We start from the raw sequence: 26,879 nt of genomic DNA, 5'->3' as shown, positions 1-26,879 counted from the left end.
TGTTTCTGGGAGATGGGCGTTCCTGGCTGAGCACAGACCTGTCCCCAGCAGCAAGGGGGGGCTGGAGGTGACACCACCAGGGATCAGGGGGCTCCTCCTGAGGGACAGGGGCTGGGGACACTCAGCCTGGCCAGGGGGCTCAGGGGGCAGGCCAAAGTCCCTGTGTGTGTTCCCCAAGCCTGGCTCCAGGCAGCCCCTCAGGGAGCTGGCACAGCAGTGCCCAGGCAGATGGGGAAGGATGTGTTTCCACTAATCTGCCCCAATCTGGATTATTTTTCCAAATAAACCTCTGTTCCCAGCTGTTTGAAGCAAGTTTTTGGCGTGCTGGGGACAGGTGGGATTCTGGGGATGAGGGAGAAGCTGGCAGGCGTGGAGGAGATGGAGAGGATCACATCTGCTGGGTGTCTCTGTGCCAGCAGGCTCCCATGTCCCACAGACAGGGGGACTGAACAGCTGAGGTGGTTTTGGCAGCACAGCACCCAGATTCTGAGGCTGGCATCATCCATGGGGCCTCAGGCCTTTGCTGATGTTTACTCCTATCAAGAGTCAGGGGAAAATCACCTGTGTTCAGAGCCTGGTGTCCCCCACGCAAAGCAGAGCTGGGATCCTCTGCAGCTCCTGTCAGGATAAAACAGCCAGAAGATGCCTCTGGTGCTGGCTGTCCAGGCTGACCCCCATCAGGCAGTTCTGGGGAGCTCCCAGGGAGCCAGGATCAGCCAAGATCCCTGTCCTGCCTGAGGACACACGGACAGACACAGGCAGCCTGCAGAGCTGCTCTGTCCTCCAGCACGTGCCCCAGCCACTCGCCAGCCTGACATTTACAAATCCCTATTTTTAGATGCTCCTCATCACTTCTAATTGTTCAGGCTGCCCAGCCTCAGAAATGCTGCTCTGCTTGGGCAGGATGGGCCCCTGAGCCCATTTCTCTCTCTCCCCTGTGCCTCAGTTTCCCTTTTGGCAAGCTACAATTGAAGGGCTCCCCTTGGCTCCATCCAGGGACCAGGTTTTGGGGCTGTTGGTGCCACTGCCTCCCCAGGCCCTCAGGTGGGATTTCAGGTGCTCCAGCAGGCTGCAGACAGCACTGCTCAGCCTTCCCAGAACCAGAATGGGACAACAGGGAGCACCCAGCCCTTCACCAGCCACATCCTCCCCCAGCAAACAGCAGCCGAGCAGGGTGAAGCCAGGAGGAACTGGATCCAGAGAGCCCAGCCCAGGGACAGCCCACACGGGCTGGGCTCAGCCCATTGGTAATTAATTTAGTTACTGAATTAACATTTAAATTGGCAGGACCTGAATGCGAAGCCAGCACTGCTGCCTGCCAGGACTGATCAGCTTCCAGCGACCCTGGCTGCTCCCTGGTGGATGTCCCTGGGGCCTGGTGCTCTGCCAGCAGCACAGAGGGACCTGGAGGCTCCAGGAGACGATGCTCTGCTCACCCACACTGCTCCCACGAGCCCCAAGGAGGCTGGAGCAGCCCAGTCCTGCTGTCCTGGAAGAAATGTCTGTGTTCAGCAGGGACAAGGACAGCAGGTGCCAGTCCTAGGCTCCCCCTCTGCCTGCTCAAGTGCACCCTACGCTGCCAGGGCTCCTGCCTGGCCTTGGCTGTCCCCCACACGGAGCTGGGAGGAGGAGAGGGGCCCAGGAGAGCAGCCTCGGCAGATAAAACAGCACCAGGTACACAGGAGCCCCTGGGATGAAGGCTGCAGCCATCACTGAGGGGACACCCTCCACCATCAGGGACAGCTCAGTGCCACCAAAAGCAGGAGGCTCTGAGCAGTCTCTTGTTCTCAAAGCCTTATCCATGGCACATGGATACCCCTCCAAGCCCAGCTCAGCTTCCAGGGCAGAAGTGTTTGGCTAAAGAAGACAAGGAAACCTGGATTGAGACTACGAAGGGAATAGTTTATTACTTAACACTTCATTCAGCTAAATCCACATAGCAGTACACAGAAAGTCTTCAGAAAAGTGCAAATTCTCACTCTGTATTTGTAATACGCCCCAGTTTTACAGAACAGACACCAGGTAAACAGCAGTACAGATCCAGAACTCCCCCAGCTTCCAGGCAAGGGGAATGATGCAACTTGAGATGCTTCAGTCACCTGTACAAAGCCATTTTTGAGCAGAGGGAATCAAGCTGGACTGTAACCACCCAGTGCCACCATGCAAGGAGCCCTCTCTTGGCTGGGGAGAGGACAAAAAGGGGAAGACAAAACAAAGTGATACCAGTTTTAAAATTAGAGACCATCCAGGTGCTTCCTAAGGCAGCACACACATCCCACCCTGCCCAAGGGACAGATCCCAGCTCTCCTGGCTTCCACCAGTGTCACACGAACACTTCTGCAAGGAAATGGGGGCTGGAACCCCCTGCCCTCAGGAGCCTGGCAGGGAGGGCACCCAGCGTGCTGAGCCAGGGAACAACAGCAGGGATGTGAGCATGCAGGTAGCCAGCCACAACTCTGAGAGCCCCTGTCCCAGCCCATGGACACACAGCTTCACCAGAGAGTAAACCTGGGGACAAACCCCAGCCCTCTGGACTTTATCTAACACTGGCTCTATGACCACAGCTTCAGCCACTGCCCAGCTTTTGACAAGGTGTGTTTTACCTGGGAGCACCTCAGAAACAACATCCACGGCGCCCTTTGATCTGTGACCTGCTTTGTACTCGGGTCAGAAAGGCCTTTGTTCTTATCTGAGAGTGGGAAAGAACAGCTGACAACTCGAGGAAGGCTGTGCACAAACCAAGTGAACTCTACCACGATGCATTACAAAGTTACAGGGCAAGGAAACGAGAATTCCAGTCCTTCACGGTAACAGAAGTAAGGGATGCGAGATCAGAGCCGGGAGATAAAGGAGTTCCACAAATGGAACAATATAAATATATCAAACAGTTCCAATACAGTAGGAAAACAACAGTAGCAGCAGTTTCAAAACAGCAAATAGTAATTATACCCTGAAAGTACATTCAACACGTTGTGCCTGCTGCTGTCCTCCCAAAAGCATCACCACAGCTACAGCTCCCTGACAGACCTACCCATGGGGAAAATCCCAGACACAAAACACCCCACAGCTGGGTTTTCTTCTTTAATTAAGCATAGTTAGACTAGGAACAGCTTCTAACAACGCTGCTTTGAAAACATTTTCTCCGTTTCTAGCGCTTGCCTAGAGACACAAAGCAGATCTCTGGGAAGCTGCAGATCCCTGCTCTTTGTAGGAGCACAGCCATCACTCACAAGACACAATAACACACAGCTGGGCTCACCACACACACACAATGCTTTTACAGTGTTTGTTCAAAATTATGTCCCAAGTCACTTGTTCTCTTCACTGTCTGGAGAAGAAAACCCTCAACGACTCAGGGTTTACTCTGCTGCCAGTGGAAGGAATGGCAAGAGCTCCTTCGAGTTCAGTGCAGTGGGGATCCAGATCTGCCCCCTGTCTGGGAGAGCTGAGGGCAAAGCAGCAGTCAGAAATGCCTGCCCAGCCCTAGCCAGCACAGACAACAACAAAAGCATCCTCTGAGGGTGTCTGGGTTTGCCTATTTTCCCCACCATGTCAGTCAAATGTACAGTCAAGGTAGAAGAAACCCAAGCTTTTGGCATGAGATACATTTCACTCACTGGCAGAACAATTCAGAGATACTCTCTCTTAACATAAAAAAATAAATAAATAGCAGTGACAGGTCAGAACTTGTGCAACACAGACCTTCTCTAGTACATGTACATTCACAGACACTGAAATACTTCTCCATGGACATAGTGCAAAGCTGCTGGCAGCAGGAAACCCCCAAACCTCAGGGCTCTCTGAAGCCATGGAGAGGCAACACACACCAACAAACCCACCCTGTGCCATCCTGTGGCATCCAGCTGCAAGGGCACCAGCAGAGGGAGGATCTATCTACCTGGAGAGGCAGCAATAGTGGCAAAACAACAGCTTCAACTCCAGGGCACCTTGGGCTCTCCTCCCATCATCTCCACGCAGATAAAACCCAGCACGGAATTGCTGCTGCTGCTGCCCTTTACTTGCTGCCAGCGACAGCAGGGAGCTTCCAGAACCAGCTCCCCTGGGCCAAAACAGGGCCTTTCTTGCCCAAAATCCAATATAACCACAGGGAGAACTTGAGTATTGGTTTGGGTGGGTTTTTTTGGAAAATGTGATTTCAAGTCCCACTTGCTATTTGAGCAAAGGGAGAAAAACAAATGGGAGAAGCTGTTAAAAATTTACCCTTGAATAATAGTATTTGCAAAGTGCTATTCTAACAAATTACCTGACAGGACATGACAAAAAAAGAATTAAGAAATCACAATTTAGTAACTGTGTTAGTCTTCACTTTCTTCCTTGGTTTTCTTTTTGTTGGTTTTTTTGTTGGTTTTTTTTTTTTTTTTTTTTAATACACAGACAATATAAATACAGGCCAGCAAAAACCAAAAAGTCACTGACTAGCATTTAAATCAAGTAATGGACACAGAAAATCAAGAAAGCTTAAGACCCTGCAGAGATGTGGGGAAAAAAGTAGCTACAGAGCCTGTGGTAGTCAGGAGGGGCAATTTTACCAAGGAATGACCGAATTCCTGCTCCTTTGGAAGCCTTGGAAAGGCAATTCCAACCCCAAGCTGCAGCTGTTGCCACTATTGCTTCACTGCCAATTATTTTAAGACACACAGAGGAAAGCTACAATGCCCAAGAACACCTTCACCTACAGGAGAATTCTTAGGTAGCTGAAAAATGCCAACAATTTGCCTACACAAGAAATGCTGAGCTCTGCTTGGATGCTTTTGGAAGTGCAGACCTGTATGGAAGGTCTCAGAGCTGCAGGGAAGAAGCAGCCTTTGCTGTCAGTGTGGAGTGATCACTCCTTTAAAACTTTAAAACCTTTTCTCACACAAAAAAAAGATGTTTCAGGTACCTGAACTGAGTTTAAGACAAGATGTGGCAGCTAAGCTCAGCTGTCTCAAAAGGTACTCGGGCAGTTCATTTGCATTGGTGTGGGTTAATTAAACTTTTGGTCAAAAGGACTGAAAACTGCAGCAATAAATCCCACCCTTTCCTCTGACCTCCTCTCCTTATCCCAGTTTGGTGAAAAGCCTGACAAAAGAAAGCTTCTTCTGCACAGAAAAAGAACGCAGCTGTTTCAAACACACACACACACAGACACAGAGATGAGACTGGTTCTGCTCCTGGGTCCTTTGTTCAAAGCCTCCCCTGGCCCGGGCTCTATGCAGAGCGCCAGGTCAGCCCGTTCTTGGCAGGCTCCAGGAAATTCTCAATCAGAGCCTCTATCAGCTTCTGCAGCTCTTCTTCCAGCACGCTTCTGTCACTGCACGAGACAACAGGCCCAGGTCAGAGGGCTGGGAAATGCCCAGAATTAAACAAACAAACAGTGAGACCTGATGGGGATGGACTTGCTCTGATGTGTTTCCCACCCCTCCAGGTGTGGAGACTCCTGCTTTAACAAGCTCCTTTCCAGCAGGATTATCGTGGCTTGGGCTGGAAGGGACTTGAAAAGATGGTGCCCAGAGCCCTCTAGTGGCCTTTTTCTCCTTTAATTAAATTAATTTCAATTAATACTGCAATAATCAGGTGGTGAGGCCCGGGCACAGGTTACCTAGGAGTGTCCAAGGCCCAGCTGGAGCAACCTGGGATGGTGGAAGGTGCAGAGGGGTGGAACAAGATGGTCTTTAAGGTCCCTTCCAAGACACAGCATTCCATGATTCCATAATCATGAAGAGGAGGTTTCTGTGGTGTAAACACACCCTGGATTCCCCCCCAGTTTTACACTGGAAGTGGCTCAGCCCAGGTGAACAGCACCTGGCTGTTCTCCCGCAGCTCAGGGTAACACAGCAGATTCCCAAAGGCAGTGGGAGCCCACCTGGCTGCAAACACACCCACCAGCAGCAGCACAACTCCAGCAGAGGGACAACAGCCTGGATGGGACACCCTGGCCCCCTTGACAGGGTGAGGGTTGGTCACAGGCTGGCCTCTGACCTCAAGAGAGCTTTCCTAGCCTGAACAACCCTGTGATTTTGTCACCTGAACGCTTTTTAACCCTAAGTAATGGGGGAACTGGGTTTGTTAGAGAATCCTGCTGCAGCAGACGCTGAGAGCCCCCTCCTGGTGTGCTGCTGAGGGCAGCAGCAGGCTGGGGACACTCACCTATGCCCGGGCAGAGCACACATCTCGGCGTAGTACTTGATCTTGGGCTCGGTGCCGCTCGTGCGCAGCGTGGCCACGCAGCCGTTCTGGAAGGTGAACGTGATCATCTGGCTGCTCTTGCTCACTGGCAGCACCTGCAACACAGCAGCAGCCCCTCAGTGCCCCTGCAGCAGCCTCAGTGCCCCTGCAGCAGCCCCTGGGAGCTCAGGAGCTGCAGCAGCACCGGGATCAGCGAGCGAGCAGCGGCCAGTGCATCAGAGTGAGCACCGTGTTCCCCATCTGCCTCCTCCCCGGTGCATTTGGGTTTGTGCACCCCTGCCCTGCACAAACACCCTGGAACTCACAGACTTGTGGTTCAGCTGGCTGCTGTCATAGCCTGTGGTGATGTCCCTGACGTGCAGGATGCTGTAAGCCCCACAGCACTTGGGGTACGACTCGGGGCCCTCGAAGTTCCGCAGCCTCTCAAATATCCTCTTGATGGTGGCAGGGTCGTAGCACAGGAAATAGGAGGTCTTGGAGATGTGATACCCATACCTGCAAGCACATGGATCCTCTCTCATTGTGACATTCAGAGGGTTTGGGCTCGTTTGTACCCAAAAGATCTCAGTACAGGGCTTAATTCTGACAAACACCACCCTTGTATTATTGCTGGGGTTGCATCCCTAGCCATTCCTTCCTGCTCTGTTACAGATCCATACTGGCACTGGGAAGCCATTCCCTGTGTCCTGTCCAAATCCCTCTCCAGCCCTCCTGGAGCCCCTTGTGGTATCGGCTATGATGGGCTCTAACCCATCCTACATCAAAAAACCCCAAATCAACTTACAATGTGAAAGCATCTGAGGGACACAAACATTTACTCATATTTAAATAAATATTCCTCAGATGATTCCCAGCTCCAGAACAGCAGAGTAGAACATTCTGATGAAAGCCACCACTCACATTTCATAAATGTCAACGAGCTTCTGTGCCAGGGTCAGGCCCTGGCTCTGCAGGTAAGTTGCCATTTCTGCAATGACCACAGCTGCACTCACTCCATCCTTATCCAGCACTGATGTGCCACACATGAAGCCTAGGAAGAAAAAAGGGATGGTGGGAAAGTAACCTGACAGATTATCACTCTGATTTACCTGACTGAAGCTCTAACCTTTGATCCTGCAAAGGAAAATTGGCCAGGACATGGAGGCTGCTTTATTGCTACTTATGCAGCAGAAATCCAATGATTTCTCATCTAACCTAATGATTTTGGGGGTTATAGGGCTGGAAAGATAAGCAAACACCAGAATCAGCAAGTCAGGTACAATTTATCATGGGAGTTGGCAAGTCAATTTGATGAGAGCAAAATATCAATGCTATTAGCTATTAGGATAAAAATAAAGTACATTTTCTGTGTGTTTTATTTCATAGCTAAGATCAGTCCCTCCTAGTCACGTCCCCCCTCAGTTCTCAACAGTTCAAAGGGATACCAGCACTCATACCAATAGACTCCTCAAACGCAAAGAGAACTTCTTTTCCATTGTCTAGGAGATTCTTCACTCTGCTTCCAATCCATTTAAAACCAGGGAGTGTTTCCTAAAAAAGGGGGGGGAAAAAAGGGAGTGCTTAGAATATGTATTTTCAATTTAGATTCAATTCAAAGAAAAAAAAAAAAGTATAGCCACCGTTCAGTTCTGACTAAAAAAACAAAACCAAACCACCAAAGAGAAAACATAATATATTTTGAATTTTAGGGTCAATGGGAAAGACTGCTGCAGAGTCAAAACACTAAAGCTAAGGGATGTTTCTCTGGGTTCTTTTTGAAGTGTTTTAAATTTAAATCTAATAAATTGACAAGTAGAATAGGGACAGTAAAGCAGCATCAGGTAAGTCATATCTTCAGTTTTATGAGGAGTCCAAGGCCAAGAGCCACTGGAAAGGATTTTCCTAGTGGATACTCAAGTAGGACACGAGTGCCAAACCAAGGCAAAAGTGTGTCAGGGGCTGTGGTGCTCAGATCACATCAGATCATCTGTGCTGCTCATCAGATGAGACACAGTTATTCAGGGGGAAAAGCTACAGAAATATAAGAGTAACACTTTTAGCTGCTGGGAGGGGAGAGCACTGTTCTGGGGGTGTTTACATAAATCATGTAAAAGCAGCCAAAAGCTTGGAAACAGCTTTTCTTGGAGAGAAGGAAGTTGCAAATAAAAAGGAAGGAAAGCTTTTAGAGAAGGCCAAGAGGTTCTGTAAATTCCTAGTTCCTCTTTTTCTTTCAGTCAAGTATGTCCTTTTTCAATTAAAAAAAAAAAAAAACAAACAACAAACAAACAGTATTTAGAGAGAGAACCAAATCCACTACAGAGAACTGACATTCACCCTGATTATCTGGCCAGTCACTCAAAATGGTTCTCAGAGCTGCTTTCAATTTTAAATTCCTCATTTTTTGGCAAAACACTTATTCCTATTGCACATGGATTTAATTAAGACACATATAAACAAGGCCTAGCCCTTTTTATGTTTGTGCCATGATTTCAGGCACTTGGCGCTCTTCTGGCTAACATCCAACAGAAATCAGATTTAATTTGGATGCAGGAGCTAAACTGTCAGTCTGGGGGGGAAGACCCCCTAGCTTCTTCTTTAGCAAGTTCTTCACAAAGCTGTGCATTAAAAGTCTGAACACAGGAGCTCCTCTGCCTGAAGTAAACCCAAAATCAAAACCCACTGGCACAGGGCACCTGAAGGGCCATTGTGTAACCTCCAAGTGCTCCTTACAAACACACAACACTCAGAGTGAGCAGGGCAGGCTGCACAAATCCCCTTGTCTCACACAGAGGGATTTCAGATAACAGGAATACCTTAGCTGTGGTTATCTGCAATCCAGGTGTTCATTCGCGTCCCTGGGACTGAGCTTTGCCCACGCTGATCTCCCAGTCCCAGAAGGCTGGGGAGGCTGAAGTCAGGCTTGTGTGGGTGGAGGAACACCCTCTGCAAGCTGGAGCCCCTCACAGCTCCCAGCCAGGAGCCTGGATGCCATGTCCCCTGCCCACCCTTCACCCCATGAGGCCACCAGCAGGGGCTTGGATGGAGACTGCACCCACACTCACCTCAAAGTGAAACCCCTCTTTAAGGGCAATTGCCCTCAAGATCTTGGAGGAGACCGTGGTTGCCAGCATGTAGACATTGCTCACGTCAGCATCCTGGGAGCAGTGCTCCTTCCAGCAGGAGAACATCCACCAGCCAAACAAGGCCGCCAGCTCATTGCCCGTGAACACCTTCCAGCAGCTGCTGTGGGGAGAGGCGAGGGAGGATTGCTGGAGGCCCTCAGCACCCAGAGAGGCAAGGCCAGGGCTGGGGGAGAGGATTTCTGCAGTCCCTCAACAGGGCATGTGAGCACAGCACTGCCAAGCTGCTCTAGGCAAAGCCACCCTACTGACAGACTCCACACCATCATCACACCTCAGGGATTTACAAGGCCAGGGCCCAAAGAGAGCCCCAGGGTCTCCCCTCTGGCACAGCCTGGATGAGCCAGCAGCACAAGAGCAGTCTAGAACTGATCCACACAGAGCAGTCTAGGCAACCTGAACATTGCAGGCAGCTTTCACTTACACAGCCATCAGAATTGGGGCCTGTTAGTGGGAGGAAAATAACTTCTGTTCAGTATGAACAAGCAGGGGGAAACAAAAGATTAAAATTCAAAATAACAAAACAAACAAAAAACCACACTCCACCAAAAAAGTCCATGACAACTGCCAAGGAAGGTTTGCCTGATATAAATGGAAACACAGCAAGCCAAATGATTTTACTGCCTTCAGTAACCACTCAGTTTTCAGCTCAGCTTTGTTTGGCCATTTACTATTACACCAGCAAGTATTTAATCTACTCTTTGCTGGGTGAATTGATCTAAAATGCATTTGGAGCAGTACCAAAGGATAAAACTCGAAGGACAAAGGAAAAGAGTGGATTGAAGGCTTGTGACTGGCAACTTGGGGATGTTCTGTGACTGTCACCACCAGGAAGACACAAGAGAGGGTCCCACCACTCACTTTTCCTGCTGTTCTGCCACTGCCAGTCTATCTGCATCTGGATCAGTGGCCACCACTATTCTGGCACCTTCTTTCTCTGCCAGCCTCAGTGACAGCTCCTGGGGGAGAAGGAGGGACAAAAAAACCAAAGTGTGAGAGTGAATAGACCCACAACCTTCCTACTTACCCCTAACACCCAGTCAAAGAAAAACCCCCCATGGGTTTCCCACAGCTGAAAGCAGCTTCCCCCTGCTCTCTCCCCTCTCAGTTTGCTTTTCCCCATAGAAATCAGCTGAATTAGAAACCAGAATACCAGCACAGATTCTCCTTCCTCAGGATTGGGGCACTTGACAGTGGAGAAGTCGGGGTCTGGATCTTTCTGCTCAGGAACTGGGATGGGGGGCTGGAAGCCAAAGGCTTGGAAAGCGAGCTGCACGTACTCGTGGCCGACGCCGTGGAAGGAGGTGTGCACAAACTTCAGACTGCTCTGCACATTCAGCTCCCTGCAGGGAAACACAGCTTCAGCAGGATCCCAGCTCTCCAACAAGGCTGCTTGTGAGGGAAAGGAAAGCCAACTGCAATTCCTCTGTGCACTGCCCTGCTGATTGCTGCATTAATTCCAAAGGAATTGGTCAAAGTGCTTACTTTGCACTAGAAATCGCTGGGTTAAAGCTGCTTCTCCTGGAAGATGAAGTATTTACCTTCTGCTGAAACAGATCAAAGTCTCCCAAGAATAAACTGTTGATTTCTACATCAAACTCAAGCTCTTCCACCACCTTAAAATGTTATTCCAGCTCTGCTTCATGCCATCCATCCTCCTCCCTTCATTCTCATCCTCTGCCCCACCTAACCTTCAGACTGAATCTTGTTATGCATGTGCACCTCGCTTTTACTCTGAATTTCAGCATTTTATTGAGAACTCTGAGAGCACATTCGCTTACAATAAATGGTTTCCACTGGGATGTTTCACAGTACCTTAATTCCCAAAGGCAGATTATTCTCATTATTATTCTCAATCAAAAGGTTGAGAATAATAATGATAGGATAATAATAATGATAGGTAATGATAGATATAATAATAATAACCCTGAGGATGGTGACCCTTGAATTTGAGGACACCTCAGACAACACAGGCAAGCCTGTCTGCAGTCAGTTTTTCCCACATGCAGCCCACAGCTTACTTAAAAACATAACTTTTTGCTTTATACAATACCTATGATAGCAGATCTTGGTCAGGTCCTCCATGTAGCTGTCACAAATTTTCTTCAGAGGATCCTGCCTGAGGGGACTGGTGTCCACCAGATTTTCATTCCAAGAGCCATTCCATGGCTCCACACATTCTTCTATGCATTTTATAATTTCCTTATCGTGAGGAGAGGTGATCTGTGCTCCATTTTCCCAATAAACCTGGGGTAAGAGGAAGGAAAACAACACTCAGTTTATTTGCAAAGACTATTAACCTGATAAATTCTTTGAGCTGGAGGATTCCACCTACTTTCTCCCTAAGCCATACAGAGGACTCAGCATCTGACTGGCTTGATTCTCAAGACATTTGGAGTCATCCAGCATGAGCTCACAACTGATAAATGGAGCTAACACAGCAGCACAACTGTTTTCACAGAAGCTGGTGTTGAACTATCACAGCTGAAATATCAGGATGCGAGAAACCAAAAGCAGGCACTCGTATCAGGGAGTGCTGTGCAAAGTGTAACAGTGGGAAAACATCACCTTCCCCAAGGCTGGCATTCCTCTGGAGAAAGGAACACAGCTTGGGTTTGAACCCAGAGCAAAGCAGATAAGCAGGGTGCCAAGGTCTGTGTTTTTCCACAGCTCAACAGCCCTAATCTCTCAGCTGGAAACACCCTCCAGAGTGGAAACTCCAGATCTAACCCCAGCTATAATAAAGCCTTTGTTAAAGACTTAGAGGCCACTTTTCCCACACTCTGCTGCCAACAGCATGGCTGAGCTCACGGGCCAGACCCTGCTCACATCATCTGCCTCTGCCTCCTCACCTCTGGGTCTGTCACCTCCAGCTGGCATTGCCCAAAACCTTCAGAACCTGCTGAAATCCACAGGGGAATTCGGGAAAGACCAGGAAACACACCAGGGTCCTGGCAGAAGCAAACTGCTGCTCACTTCTTTGTGGACTGATGATAAGTTTGCAAACTTCTGGTATGTTTGCATCAGAAGACACAAACATCAAATGGCTTCTTGACAAATGAAGCACACTGGGAAATGCCTGTGGCTTCTCTCCTTGCTCACTGCTCCAGCTCAGCACAACCCAAGGCTGGTGAAGAGCTTCACTATGGCTCCAGGGAAGGCAAGAGCAGCTCAAGCACCCCCAGGAGCTCTCTCTGCCTTCCCTCACATGGCCATCACTCACTGACCTGCCACAGGGCTTCTAGAATGCTCAGCTAAAGTTGAGGGTTTAGTTCAGCTTCTTACAGAGCCAAGGAAGGAAATGCTCAGTTAAAACACTGCACTTGCTGTTGTGGATGGGTTTATTGTCCCAAGCTTGCCAAGGGAAGCCACCCACCCCTCTTCAGTGCCCAGAAAACCAGGGCAGAAAACCAATAAAACCAAGGCTCCTGTGTTTTATGAATCCACTCTTCAATCGCTCCCACCTTCAGCACAGTGCCCTGCAGTGTGCATGAATCCACCTCAGTTCTGGTTAGTTCTAAAGTGAGTTCTAAGGCTCAGCAGCAAACACACAAAGTGCTGGGGCACTTCTTCAGCTGCTGATTAGACTCTGTGGAATGTCACTGCAGATTGATGCCCAAGACACACAAACTGTGTGCCCTTATCTCTCACCACAGACGAGTGGGTCAGCTTGTGGGAGGATCAATCATTTCACCTAACTTATCCTTCTAATGGACACACACACAACAAGGGGAGCCCTGGCACGGGCTGCCCCATCCCAGAGGGTTCCAGGGCCTGGCTGGGAGCAGCCTGGCCCATGGGAAGGTGGCACTGGATGGGTTTCAGGGCTCGCTCACCTTGTAGCCGTTGTCCTCCTTGCGGTTGTGGGAGGCTGTGATCATCACCCCAGCCACGGCGCCCAGCTGCTGCACGGCGTAGGGCTGCAAGGGAACCAGGGACAGCTCAGCCCAGCTCTGCCCCACGCCCTGCCACAGCAGCCAGGGGCGCCCCCAGCCCTGCACCAGCCCAGCTGAAAGCCACACGGGTCAACACCCTGCCTCCAGCAGCACAGAGCCGGCGCTAGCTAACACTGCTCCACAAAAACAAACGTGCTTCTTTATTTAATAAATCTTCTAATTTATTTAAAAATGCAATCCTAAACTGGCCACCTGAAAGCCTGCACTCAGATTACAGCAGCCCTTGGACACAGAACAGAGGGATTCACAGACAGGCTTGCTGGAAAGCCAATCACAGGTTCCCCCAGGCATTCCAGTCCATCCCTCAAAGCAAGGTCCACAGGACACACAGCACACTTATGGAATACAAGCAAGGATTTAAAGCCATGCAAGGAAAAGCTGCTGTGACCAGGGGAGCTTGGTTTTGAGGCATTAAAAGCAGAGGCACTGAGGAATTTGGTGACATCCCTGTTACAGCCTCCTTGAGGAGCCAGGTGTACCAAGCAGCCTCTATTTTTCTGTTAAATAACGGAATTTAAGGAAATTTCTAGCTCTCTTTTTCAGTAAATTCAAACACTCCCATAACTGTATGTTGCAACAACAGGATGAGAAGGTGACTCACCACAAAGGGGGTAGGGACATAGGTGGAGAAGAAGTACACAAGCACATCTTTTGCCAGCAGGACCGCTGCAGTGAGCTTTGCAAGCCTACCAAGAGAGGAAATATCCAGTCAGGGCAGCCCAACAGCCAGATGGAACCCCTGCCACCTCCAGGCACTTGTTTCCTGAGGCACTCCACTGCTTTTTGGCCTCTGCCTGGAGTGGTATCCTACAAATGGCACAGTCAGAGCTCTCAGGCTGCAGAATGGGAGCCAGCACCTGCAGCTGCTGCCGGGCAGGGCAGGCACTGCAGCCCCTCAGTTAAACCAAGCTGATTTCCCACACACAGACACACATCCTCTGCTCAAGGACAGACCCAGCTTCCCAGGGAGTCTGAGGCACCAGATGTCTGCAGCAGCAGCAGCAGCTTTGGGAAAGGGTTGGGAATGCCACACTGAGCTCCTTTGCCAGCCCTGCCCAGCAGCTCCACACCATGCCCAGGAAGCAGAGCTACTCCTAAAAAATATCCCTGCACAGCAGCACCCCTCATTCCAGAATGTTTAGGAACAGGAACAGCACCTAGAGTTCTCACTTTCATAATAAACTTAATAAACTATTTATTATAAACTTATAAACTATCACAAACTCTCACTATTATAAACTTTCAAGCACCAGGGAGGCTCATTCTCTTCCAGGTAACTGATACCAAACTTTTTTGCACAGCTCAGGAGATAAAGGGAAGTCCCAGAGGCAAAGCAGAGCAGATATTAAATGGTGTAAACTCACCTTGCTCTCACAGACAGGCACTAATACTGATTCCCCTCTCTCCATCACCAGCAACCCAAGCCTCTCTAACTCAGAATTCCCCTGCAGCAGCTGCCAAAAGCCACCTGAGACCACCTGGAAGGCTCTGAGAGCTCAGCTGGGAGCTGAAGCCACTGGAATTCTGCTTGGTTCACAGGACACAGCTGTGTGCCCTGCTGCCCCCAGTGCTGGGACAGCACTCTGCTCCCTCTGGGAACCCCTCTGGGGGAGCTCAGCTGGATTCCAGCCCTGGGGATGGGGGGAGCACACAGCCAGGAGCTGAGGTGCTGCTTGGACAGGAGAAACACCTCTGTGACCCTGCAGGCTCCATGCCAGGCTGTGGGGGCTGAACAGGAACCCCACTCCTGCAGCTCCTCGTTTCCAGACTGTGCCTAACCCACACAGCCTGGGGAAAAAAGGGCCACACACACATCCCAGGGGAGAGGGGAGACTCACTGCATTCTGTGCTCTACTGCACCAGGGACTCCTTCACCCCCACAACACTAAACACTACCACATTTAGAAAGAAAAAGAACTGTTAGTTACAACAATAACTGCAATAACTGACTCCTCCCTACCAAAACACTAATTGGCTACTGGGTTGGCTTTTGTGCACAGCATGCCATCACCCACGTGGGCTTTGCTGCCCAGTGACAAGGGATTAAGATTCCTTAGAGAATTTGGGAAGCAGTTTCCTCCCCTTTCCTTGCAAGGAGCACAGTTTGCCACTGCTGGACATCCACATTTTGAGCATTCCAGGTAAAACCCCCTCCAAGTGAGAATACACAGGGTTACAGCAGGCTGCAGGTGGAACTGCCCTTCCCCAGGCAAGCTTAAATCGAGTGTGGGATTCCAGAGAATGAGAGTGTCAAAAGGGCATTAATATCCAGGGGAATTTACCTTCATGTTCTAATTTGTCTCCAGGCACATTAAGCCTAATGTTCTTGTGCATTTAATCTGTGAATTCCCTGGTGGAGAGCAAGCAGCCTTACACTCCTCCTGAGCTGGCAAACAAAGGATTTAGTCCCAGCCTCTCCTCATTACTGTTCCAGTGGACTAAGGGAGAGGAAAGAGTGTGCCGAGCTCATCCCAAACCAAAAGAGAAAGTGCTGACAGGACAGAAAGCATTCAAAGCCACAATTTCATTTCTAGTCTTGCAGATGTAATCAATACTCATACTTCTTACTGCTGCAGTTGCTGGTGACCTGACCTCGTGTGTCATATCCAACAACAAAGCCTCTCTGCTTAAAGTCTGAAAAGTTCCTCTCCAGGTACTTGTAGATCCCCTGGAGAAAAGAAAAAAACAGGAGAAAAGGAGAATTAGCTGGGCTGCAGCACACACAAACACTGAAGGCGATCTTGCACAAAGGATGGATCATGTCAGCAGGCAAAACACAGCTCAAACACATCAATATATTCGCAAAATTATTCAAACATTAGTCACAAAAGCAGCAGTGGCTTTCCCCCAGTGGTCACTGAAAGAAAGCAAGTAACCAGAGAAACTTGTGGGAAATAAAAGTGAGCAGGAAAACAACAATAAACCCTCAGGAAGCAAATGCTCATTTTCAACCCATACTGTGCTTCGTTTATTCAAATCATCTTCTCAAGGCTGAATTGAGAAAAATCCGTGTTTTGGAAGCTCTGTACCAGCACTAAACAGATTTCTCCCCCAGCCAGTACTTGGTGCAATCCTTCAGGATGTTTTTCTCTGGGTATCTGGAAAGGCAGCCTGCAGTTCAGCCAGGATCCCTTTTCTTAAATGGCTTTGGCCCTTCAGAACCCCAGATTGTCAAGGCTGGGAAAGGCCTTGGGGATCAGGTCCAAGCAGGCTCTGCAAGGACATGCCCCGAGGCATGACCTGTTTACACAGAGAGAGGGAGATATTTACTCCTGAAACAAAGAGAAACCTTTGAATAGGGCAGGACTGGAGGCTGTGATCCCCTGCTGCAGTCACCTTCAGGCTGAACCCAAAGCACACCAGGTGCTCACCCTGCCAACAACTTCCACTCACGGCTGCAAGGAGAGGAGAGAGCAACGGGAAAAGCTCTTCAAGCTGGCTTGAACAGCATCTGAAGACACGAACAGCAGATTTCCCATAGCAGAGCCGTTATTTAGGCTAAGACTTTGTATGAAGGAAAACAGCAATGTCTTCACTTTCAGCCATGGAGCAGTTTGCTCAAAAGCAGCCCCTAAAGCTCAGCCACAGAGTTCACAGCTCAAGTTAACTCAGTCCTTCGGGACTTGCTAGCTATCCAAACATCTTTATGAAAGCTGCAGAAAGTAAACCAATAAATGCCAGTGAGGAAGTGAAAGCAGAGCCTCTCCACTGCCCAAACCCTCTGCCTGAGCTCACACCAATCCTCCTCCAGCTGCCCCAAGGGCAGTGAGGAATCCCAGCACCTCTGGGGTTAACTCCTCCCTTGGAAAAGCTTCTCAATGTAAAGAATTTCTATTTCCCTTAACAAGGCTCAGGTTTTGATAGTGTCCCTAATTACTTCTGCTATTAAACCTCCACCACTTCTAAAGGAGGCACAAGTGCATCTGGTGGTGATAATTAATGGCTCATTAGCAGGTGCCAGCACTCAGATCTCAGCCACAATTCTCCTCGGGTGACTCAAGTACCACAATTGCCTCTCCCACAGCGTGGTTTGGGTGATTCCCTGATGCAAAATCCATGGAAAAGAGCATGCCCACATCCACAGCATGGCCTGTCCCTTCTGCTCAAAAGTTCAAAAGAAGTGAGGGAACAGAGATGGTATGAAGAATAAAACAAAGATTTTTGGTTGATGAAATCCAGAGAGGTAGGAACAGCTTTATGAAGCCCAGCATTTACATTTTTCATCTTTTACCTTTAGCTTTGCTTTTTAAGCAGCAGCAAACTCCTTGATGCAAAGCTGGCTGGTTTTGTCACTGTGCAGATCAGTGACAGGTTCCTTTCCCACTAATAGAAGCACCTGGACATGCATCAAAGCAGCAGAAAAGCCAGGGAATCAGGGCTTTATGTGGAGTTTAAAACTTGCAATTGTCAGCAGAGTCCTCAGCAAGTGCTGAATATTCTGTGCCTTCCTGGACCTGACTTTTCATAATATCAATGTAATCAAATCAAGTGAAGATCAAATGAAAAAAAGAAAAAAGGTCAAATGACAGAAAAACCAGCTCAAATGAAGGACACAGAACACACGTGCAACTTCACTACAGCTTATTTTAACTGAAGGAAGTATTAATTACAGGCCTGATATTTGACTGGCCAGTTATTCCTGTCCCAGGCAAGGGCAAACCCAGGGCTGTCCATGCTCACAGCAGGACTGCTCCCGCCCTCAGCCTCTCAAAGTGCTCAGAAAAGGCTGAGATGTGCTGCAGTTCACTCCACAAACTGCAGAAAGCTCCAATCCACCCCCCCAGAGGCCACGTGCCCCAGCCTGATCTGCAGCTCTAATAAACAACCAAAAATAGCAGCTGTGCAGAGGGAGCACAGGCACACACCCTGGGCTAAAACTCCCAAAAACCAGGAGTGCCCACCCAACTGAGCCTGCCAGCTGTGCCCTGCCCAGCAAAAGGGAATTCTCCTCCCTCTGAGCCAGCAGCCCCACAAAGGGCAGGGAAATCACCCCAAAAACCCCCTCTGCTGCCAGGGAAACAGGGCTTCTCTGAGCAGCCTGGCTGCTTTTAACAATCCCACCCCTGGCAGCCAAACACTGACTTTTAAACCCCTTTTATCCATCTGCTCCCACTTGATCCAGAGTCCAGCTGGAGCTGCTGATGCCTCTGCAGCCTTTGTGGCTGGCACACCTGGAGCAGCACGGGGAGGAAGCACCATCCCAGGATGTGTCCAGCTGGCAGGTCAGACACCTACAGGAAGCTTTTTGTTAGGGCCAAGGAGGGAGATCCTGCAGAGCAAAGCTGCCAGAGGGAAGGCTGGGTCTCAAAGCAGCACTTCCACACAAAGCCTCCCAAAACAGCCCTGGAATGTGGCCTCCCCACAAGAGTGTGGGCTCCAGTTGTAACAGCTCAGACAACAGAATGTCAAACAGCTTTGGGGACGGCCAGCTGTTCCAAGTTCCAAGCACAGCCCTCCACCCTAGGCCAACAGAAATTGTCCTTTCAGTCACATGTCCTGAGGGAGGGGAGAGCATCAGCCTGCAAAGAGAAACCAGCTGAAAAGCTCAGGTGCACAGTATTAAATGAGACATTTTACCATAACCATGTCATAAAACACCTTTGATTATACTTTTTATAGAAATGGAGTGTATCTGTCCAAATAGGTAAAATGCAGTACTTTTGTCATAACAAACATCTTATTGATTTCCCAAGCACAAGTGCTCCAAATACCCCAGCTCATGCTATTTTCAACAGTCAAGGCTGGGCACAAATTAACTGTTTATGCCATTTACTCAGCCTATCTATGCCCACAACTTGTGCTGAAAACAAAAGAACAGGCTTGCTTGGTTGGGCCTTCGCTTCTTTCCTTTGGGTTATTTTCACCGCTTTGTTTTTGTAGTATAATATAGAAATACAGGTATTTATATACTAAATATATAAATATATCTTATGAGCTTAAGGCAGCTCATAAGATCTCCAGCTGCAGGGCTGTGAGGCAGGCTGAGCACTGGCCAAATTCCAGCCCAAGCTCTCCAAGCCACCTCATCCCTCTGAGCACTGAGCTTCCCATGCTTCCCCTGGCTGCAGCATCCCAGCTGGGGGCTTCCAGCAGGATGCCCCCGGGGCAGGGGCTCCCCCAGAGCTCACCTGTGTGGACTGGATGACGGTGAGGTCGTTGATGTAGCAGAAGCCAGCCCCCATGGCCGAGCGCAGCCCGGCCGTGCCGAAGCTCAGCCGGCAGCACAGGCGCTCGCGCAGCTCCCGGTGCTTCCCGTCCTGCAGCAGGCTCTCAATCTGCTCCTTCGTCTTCTGGTTCTGCAAAACACACCCAGGCATCCCCTCAGGGCTGGCAACCAGGAGCTCAACTCTGCATGCCCATCAGTTCCAGGTAATTCATAGGGCAAACCCCTCCTGTCCTATGAACCGGCATCCATAACTCACTTCTCCCATTATTCCCACATTATCCTTATTAACAAAGGATTCAAGAGCTCCTGCTGCCACTGATGTGGCTGTCTGGTCACCAGGGCACCTCCCAGCCCCTCTGTGAGGAGCAGAGCCTTTGGAACAGTTTTTCCCCAAGCAGATAACACAATTCCATTCCCAACCTTTGCCCCTGGAGGATGGACAAAAACCCAAACCTCGAAGCAGCATTTCCTTCCTCCCCACCCACAGGAAACAGACACAGTAAGACCCTGGAAATCAAAGGATGGTTAGGGCTGGAAGGGACCTTGGAGACCAGCCCATTCCACAGGCAGGGGCACCTTGCACTGGAGCAGGCTCCTAAGCCCCTCCAGAGCGGGCAGTTCTCATGCAGGCTGATCCCCTGCTCAGGCAGGATTTCCCTAAACCCACAGCACCAGCACAGCTTTGCACACCTCTGCTGTCTGCTCCTCAGCCATCCAGCTCACACTGAATTCACCTGGCCACCAAGCAACCCAGCCTGCCTGCTGGGCAGCCAGCTTGGGCAGGGCTCACACAGCAGCACCTGCAGAGGGGCAAAACGCTGCTCTGGAGGCACAAGGGTACCACTGACATGTTTTATCAAAATCCTCCTTTCACTAGGATCTTTCTCCTGAGAAGCTGGGAAGCTTCAGCCTCTCCATGTTTTGCTGCTTTGGAATGTGATTTGGAGAACTGTTTACCCAGCATGTGAAATTGTTATTACTTGATGACCAATGACAGCCACCTGTGTCGAGGCTGTGAGCAGCCACAAGATTTTATTGTCCATTCTTTTCCTCTCCTCGCTAGCTCTCTGATGTCTCCTTTCTCTTTCTTCTACTATATAATTTTCTTTTAATGTAATATACATCATAAAACAACAAATCAGCCTTCTGAGACATGGAGTCAAGACTCTCCTCTCCCCCCTCGTCCTGGGGACCCTCAAACACCACCCCACAAGGGCCCCTCCAGAGCAGTGCTGCCCCAATCAGGGTAGCAAGGAAAGGTCAGAAAAGGCAGATGGCATCTGCAGGGCAGGGGTGAAGCTGCCCTGACATTTAAATCAGAGGTCAGGCAGCACTGGGAAGCACACTCCAGGGGGAGGCTCTGCAGGAGGAAAAATAATCCATAGAACGCACTGAGAAATCTGGAATTATTTCTGCAGCTTGACAGCAGACCATGCACACTAGGCATGTGAATTTCAAACAACTTTTTCTTTCTTATTTTCATGTCTGTGTGCTCTGAAATAAAAGGCAAGGCATTATTGTCCAGGCTCCTGGATGGGCTGGCAATCCAAGCAAGGCACTGCTCACCACACAGGCCCAAAAAGAAACAACAACAATGGGGCACAACAGGCATCAAACTGGAACAGTGCAAGGCCCTCTCTCAGCTGTTCACAGGCAGCCAACCAGAAAACAAATGACTGATGTGAAAAGAGTCTGAGGCAGGACTATTGAAAACCTCATTCCACACCAGGACAGTGCAGGGCTTGGCTTTAAAACCCAGTTATTAAATTACACAGCATCCTCTGCAGCTCTTCAGGGCACACTGCATGGCTCCCCTGCAGAAACAGAACAGAAATCACACATCCCACAGCTCATGGAGCTCTGCAAAACTCAGGCAGCGCTCCAGCAATAGCACAAACATGTCTTTTAAAAATAGATTAACGAGCCTTTTTGACTGAAGCTACTCAATTAATTCCCTAAGGAATAAAATTCCCAGTCCAGCATCACCTTTACTCCTTCCCAGCTGCCCAGCCTGCCCTTCTCCCCCAGGCTGGAGTTTCACACCCCATGGCCCAAGATTTCCCTTCTTGCAACACCCAGCCTGGCTCTGAGCACTGTCTGCCCCCTGACCTGGGAATTCCACAATACAGCTGACACTCAACCCCACCACAAACCCCCCAAAAAACCCAAAAAACGGGGGCTCTGCTGGTTGGCTTGGCAGCTATGACATCAGGTCAGAGGCCTCACAGGGGCTTTTGTGATGGTTCCTCTTGCCAAGAGCAAAAAAGAAAAGATCCTTGGAGATTTTAGGCCAAATTCACACCTTCAAACCATACCATCAGCACCAGAATTTCTGCAGAAAAGGCAGACATTTGTTTATCTGATCAGCCTCCTCAAGCACTAGGAATACTTCAACTTCATTATACAGGTATAAATAAACACATGACACCTCTCTAATAGACATATATATATGCCTATTAGACATACATATATATGTACACCATAAATCTAGGCTATCTCATATAAATATTTACATAATAATTATACCAACCTGTTATAAAAGTGTATATAATAAACAAATTATACTGACCCAATACAAATGTGTATATAATATGATACTGACCTAATATAAATGTGTATATAATTACTAAATTATACTGACCCAATATAAATGAATATATAATAGCTAAATATGATATATAATAACTAAATTATATATTATATAATATTATATATAACATTATGATGCATAATAACTAAATGATACTGACCCACTATAAATGTGTATATAATAAATCAATTATACTGACCCCATCTATACAATGACACCCACCTAATCCATCCCCCCTGGTGTCTGTGGAGCACACATTTGTAAGTGTTTAGCACGGCCTACAAAGGCCAGGCCAAGGCCCCAGTCAGGAGCCCCCAGCTCCCTGTGGAAGAGGTGTCCAGCTGCAGCAGGAGGTGGCAGATAAGGGACAGTGGCCTGGGAACACACCCTGCTGGGGCACAAAGCCACAGCAGCACAGGGCTCTGGCTGGGCTTCTGGGTGTTTGGGTTTTTGGCTGAGCTGGCTGTGCCACAGGGTACCCCTGCAGGTCCCCCAGGGGCCCCGCCTGGATTGTTCCCATCCTTTAAATAATTTAAGTTATTGCGTTATATATATAAAAAACAACTGTTTATAAGAAGTCACTGCCAGAAGCAGAGCTCTGGGGTCACAACCTGCACGAGACTCTGCAACACGTTTCAGAAAGGCTTGAAGAAGTATTATTAAGCAGAAAGGAAGAATATATATTCTCTGCCAAACTTGGCAAAACCCACACTTTTTGGGGCTCACCAGGGTTCAATATTTGGAACAAGTGGAAAAGTAAAGACAGGGGCATTAATGAGTATTTCTTATGGCTCTTTCACACCCAATCTTGTTAATCACCTGCACTTACCACCAGAGTTAGGTTTCAAAGCTAATACCCTGTCAAAATAATTTACTACTGACAGCAATTTATTCTTTCTGTTTTGCACACACTATGCATGCGTAGCTGAAAGAAGGGGGAAAGCCTCAAGCTGGTTTGAGCTTCAATGAATTTTTCCACGGCCTTCATTTTCCCCATGTTATCCTTAAAAATTCACTTAAAAGGCTTAACAAGCAAAAATATTGCAAGGCAAATGGCTGGAGAAAGTTACTGGTCTCAAGCTATCAACTCAATTTCCTCTTGGAAAGCATCTCCAAAGCCACAAAAATTACAAGAACACCCCAACAGCACCTCACCAGAAAGGAGGAACCCTCCACTGAGAAAATGACGCTGAGCCGTGAATTAGGAAAATTTGGGGAGGGTACAGTGAGTGGGGCCTGCACCAACAGCTCCTGGGTCATTCATCCCAGGCTTCCCCCCACGGGGAGCTCCAGCAGAGCCTCCGGGAGCCCAAGTGTGCTCCGAGCAGCCTGGCACAGCCCAGACCCTCCCAGGAACCCCCGGGCACAAGCAGGAAAATCAGGATGTGGAAGAAAGGGGAATTAAAGGGACAAAGTGGGGGACAGTGCCCAGATGCTGGCACGCCTCACCAAGGAGGGCTGCACAGGAGCTCTGCCTCCTCCTGAGCGCCAACACCCAGACCTCAGAGGACACAGAGCACGGCCCTGGTAATTAATTACAGCCGGCAATTCCCAATTAAGCCGGAGGGCAGAGGCCTCCCCCAGCTGGGAACGGAGTGCATGGATTTTTCCTCTATCAGGGGCACCAAAAATCCCTGCAGCTCAGGAAGCTGGGGGTGGGAAGGGGAGGCTCAAGGCTGATAAGCAGCAGAGGCTTGTGGTGGGCACTGGAGCAGCAATCCCTGCTCCTGCCACATTCCTTGGCCTCCCCCACCCCTGTGGAAGCTCACACGTTTTTAGGGAAGGCAAAACAACCTGCTAAAAGCAGCAAAAGCCTTTCACTGCGCTCACAAGACATTATAAAGATAAAATATTTACTGGGGTTCACGCTGGGTTATCACATGTGTTATCAGGAATGCTATTTCCTCCCTGCCCTCCTTCCCTCCCCCGGATATTTTCACAGCAGCAGCCCTGGGTGCAGGAGGTGCAGATGGCACCTGTTAATTTCTGCAGAGCTGGGAGGAACAAACCACATTTCCAGGCAGGAATAAACCACATTTCCAGGCAGGAATAAACCACATTTCCAGGCAGGAGAGAGCTCCTCTCAGAGCCATCAGGTGGCACCTGCTGCAGCTCTCCCCCTTTGATCCTGGCAGGGTGAAGCTGGAGAGGAAGCAGAGCCAACACACCGCCTGCCGTGGCTGATAAAAATAAAGGCAAAAGAGGCCCAGGAGAGACAAACCTAAAATAAAAATGAAGGAAAAGCAGCCAGAAGCCCAAACCCCTGGTGCACTGGCAGCTTACCCTCCCCCAGCATCAAGGTATTTATTTAAAGCACAGGCCACGATGGTTGGACAAACCAGCCACAAAAAAACCCTCAAAAAACCCAAAGTAACCCTTTCAACCACAGGACAGGCAAAGCACCCTGCAATACCACGCTGTTACCGTGGGTTTGGGTGGTTAAATCCGAATTAACCGAGCCTGCAGTGCTCCTGACAGGAAAAGGGGAATGCTGGACCCTGGCTGTGCCTTTCCTGGGGAGGCTTAAACTCAGGCAGCAGAGGAAAACACACTCACACAGCATTTAACCAGCTGCTAACCCAGCCCTAGGAGGAGCAGGTGGGGCGGGCACGGTGCTCCAGGTGCGGGGAGGACACCAACCATCCCCATCCCCGCCCAGGTGAGCACCGGGACGGCACCAACCATCCCCATCCCCGCCCAGGTGAGCGCCGGGATGGCACCAACCATCCCCATCCCCGCCCAGGTGAGCGCTGGGCAGTGCTCCAGGTGCCAGGACGGCCCCACCCCTGCCCAGGTGAGCACCGGGATGGCACCATCCCCTTGCCTATCCACGCCCAGGTGAGTGCCAGGCAGTGCTCCAGGTGCAGGGATGGCACCATCCATGCCCAGGTGAGCACCAGAATGGCACCGACCATCCCCATCCCCGCCCAGGTGAGCGCTGGGCAGTGCTCCAGGTGCCAGGACAGCCCCATCCATGCCCAGGTGAGCACCAGGACGGCCCCATCCATGCCCATCCGCGCCCAGGTGAGCACCGGGCAGTGCCCCAGGTGCCAGGATGACCCCATCCCCGCCCAGGTGAGCACCGGCATGACCCAAGCCCCGCCCAGGTGAGCGCCGGGCAGTGCCCCAGGTACCCGGACCCCCATCCGTGCCCATCCCGGGGCCGGGGCCGTGCTTTGCCCGGGCGGGCGGTACCGCAGCCCCGGGAGCGGCGCGGGCGGTGTCGCCGCTGTCGCTATCGCCGCTGTCGCTGTCGCCGCTCGCCCACCTTGTCCCAGCTGAGCCACTGCCACACGGCCTTGTCCAGCTGCGCGTCCCCGGTGCTGCGGGACACCAGCACGTTCGAGTTCACGTCCCCGGGCGCAACGCAGTCGCCCATGGTGGCGGCGGGGAGGAGGAAGAGGAGGATGAGGACGGAGAAGGCGCCGCTCCTTCACTCCGCCGCCGCACCGCGCATCGCCCGCGGAGAAGGAGAGGCAGAGGAGGCCAAGGGGCGCCCGGGGCTCGGCTTTTATCGCTGCCGGCGGCGATTAACGGGAGCAACGGCGATTAACGGGAGCGACCGCGACCGCCCCCGCCCCGCCCGCCCCGGCCGCGCCCCGCCGCGCGGCACCACGGGAAATGCAGTCCCCGCCGCGCGCAGGGCGGTGCCGGGCACGCTGCGCGAACTACAACTCCCGGCAGCCTCCGGGAGCGGCGCCGGCCGCGGGGGCCGCGGGTTCGCGTCCCGCCTCCGCCGCGGGGCGAAAACAACGCCCCGAAAATGTCCCGTGTGTACCCTGCTCCCGCCGCCCGGCACTGCCCACCCCAGGGACGGCTACAGCCCTCCCTGGGACCGACCGGCAGCGCCCACAGCGTCCTGTGCTCCCCCGGGAGGGCAGCGGATAGGGCGCCGCCTTGGGGGTGCGCCGCTTGCTGAGAAGTGATTCCAGGTGGCAATTCCAAAGCCATTAGTGGGGGATCTCAACCCTCCCCGGCTGCACCAGCTCCAATTGGATTGCCTGGCCGTGAGCAGCAGGCTCGGAGGGACCACATCCTGCTGGGCATCCTCCATCCTCATCCGATACAGCATCCTCGTCCTGCTCAGCATCCTCATCCTCCAGAGCATCCCAATCCCACACAGCATCCCAATCCCACAGCATGTCCTGGCAGAGGTTGCCATAGTGACAGCAGGCACAGGGATAGAATCAGGGAATCACAGATGGTTTTGGTTGAAAAAACCTTAAAGCTTATTTCATTCCCATCCCCTGCCATGGGCAGGACCACCTCCCACTGTCCCAGGCTGCTCCCAGTCCTGTCCAGCCTGGCCTTGGGCACTGCCAGGGATCCAGGGGCCTCCAGAAGAGTTTTTAAAGCTGAAACCCATTCCCAGGTGGAAGGAGAGCCGAGGTCTCTGTGCTTTCCCCTGAGTGCCCAGGGAGCAGCAGCGCAGCCCAGGGCCAACAGGCCAGGCTGGCAGGCATGGAGGGAGCCAGGCTGGCAGCAGCAGGGCTGGCAGGCATGGAGGGAGCCAGGCTGGCAGCAGCAGGGCTGGCAGGCATGGAGGGAGCCAGGCTGGCAGCAGCAGGGCTGGCAGCAGCAGCTCGTGTGCTGGGAGCTGGCAGGAGCGTGGCAGGGCTCAGCCCCAGCGGGAGGGAATGGCAGCTCCGAAGGCAGGGCAGTGTCACACGGGGCTGTGGCATTGTCCTGCAGCCAGGGAAACGCTGCTCTGGGCCTGCCAGGGCAAACTCAGGGCCACACTGGGACCAATGCCAGCGCCACCCCTGCCGTGGCAGGGACACCTCCCACTGCGCCAGGCTGCTCCCAGCCACATCCAGCCTGGCCCTGGGCACTGCCAGGGATCCAGGGGCAGCCTCTCT

General features: G+C 51.0%; 2 protein-coding genes across 3 annotated transcripts in view; both read right to left on the bottom strand.

Annotated features, from left to right (window-relative positions):
* LOC139585286 (uncharacterized) overlaps positions 1–26,879 on the bottom strand; it is a 445,268-nt gene that overhangs the window by 231,947 nt on the left and 186,442 nt on the right. The window lies entirely within an intron of this gene.
* Positions 1,882–25,623, bottom strand: PGM2L1 (phosphoglucomutase 2 like 1). The gene is made up of 14 exons (XM_071417866.1): positions 25,289–25,623; positions 19,393–19,560; positions 15,826–15,932; positions 13,866–13,950; positions 13,145–13,228; positions 11,362–11,555; positions 10,462–10,651; positions 10,170–10,267; positions 9,231–9,411; positions 7,626–7,719; positions 7,090–7,219; positions 6,495–6,684; positions 6,151–6,284; positions 1,882–5,314 (listed from the first exon to the last, which is right to left on the bottom strand). Exons 1-14 carry the CDS (start codon positions 25,397–25,399, stop codon positions 5,212–5,214), a joined length of 1,869 nt encoding a protein of 622 aa, XP_071273967.1. The 5' UTR covers positions 25,400–25,623; the 3' UTR covers positions 1,882–5,211.

The sequence above is a fragment of the Agelaius tricolor genome, unplaced genomic scaffold, assembly GCF_023055355.1.
Source record: "Agelaius tricolor isolate 1412-34295 unplaced genomic scaffold, bAgeTri1.0.p SCAF_71, whole genome shotgun sequence".
NCBI lineage: Eukaryota > Metazoa > Chordata > Aves > Passeriformes > Icteridae > Agelaius > Agelaius tricolor.
This window is presented reverse-complemented; position numbering and strand designations above follow the sequence as displayed.

Bases quoted from the DNA above. Each gene is read 5' to 3' on its own strand.
- PGM2L1 (XM_071417866.1), bottom strand. From the start codon at position 25,399: ATGGGCGACTGCGTTGCGCCCGGGGACGTGAACTCGAACGTGCTGGTG. The intron at 13,951-15,825 runs GTATGAGTATTG...CTCTCTTGGTAG, and splicing joins AGCAACTGCAGCAGTAAGAA to GCTTGCAAAGCTCACTGCAG. The intron at 11,556-13,144 runs GTGAGCGAGCCC...CTCTTACCCCAG, and splicing joins AGGAGGACAACGGCTACAAG to GTTTATTGGGAAAATGGAGC.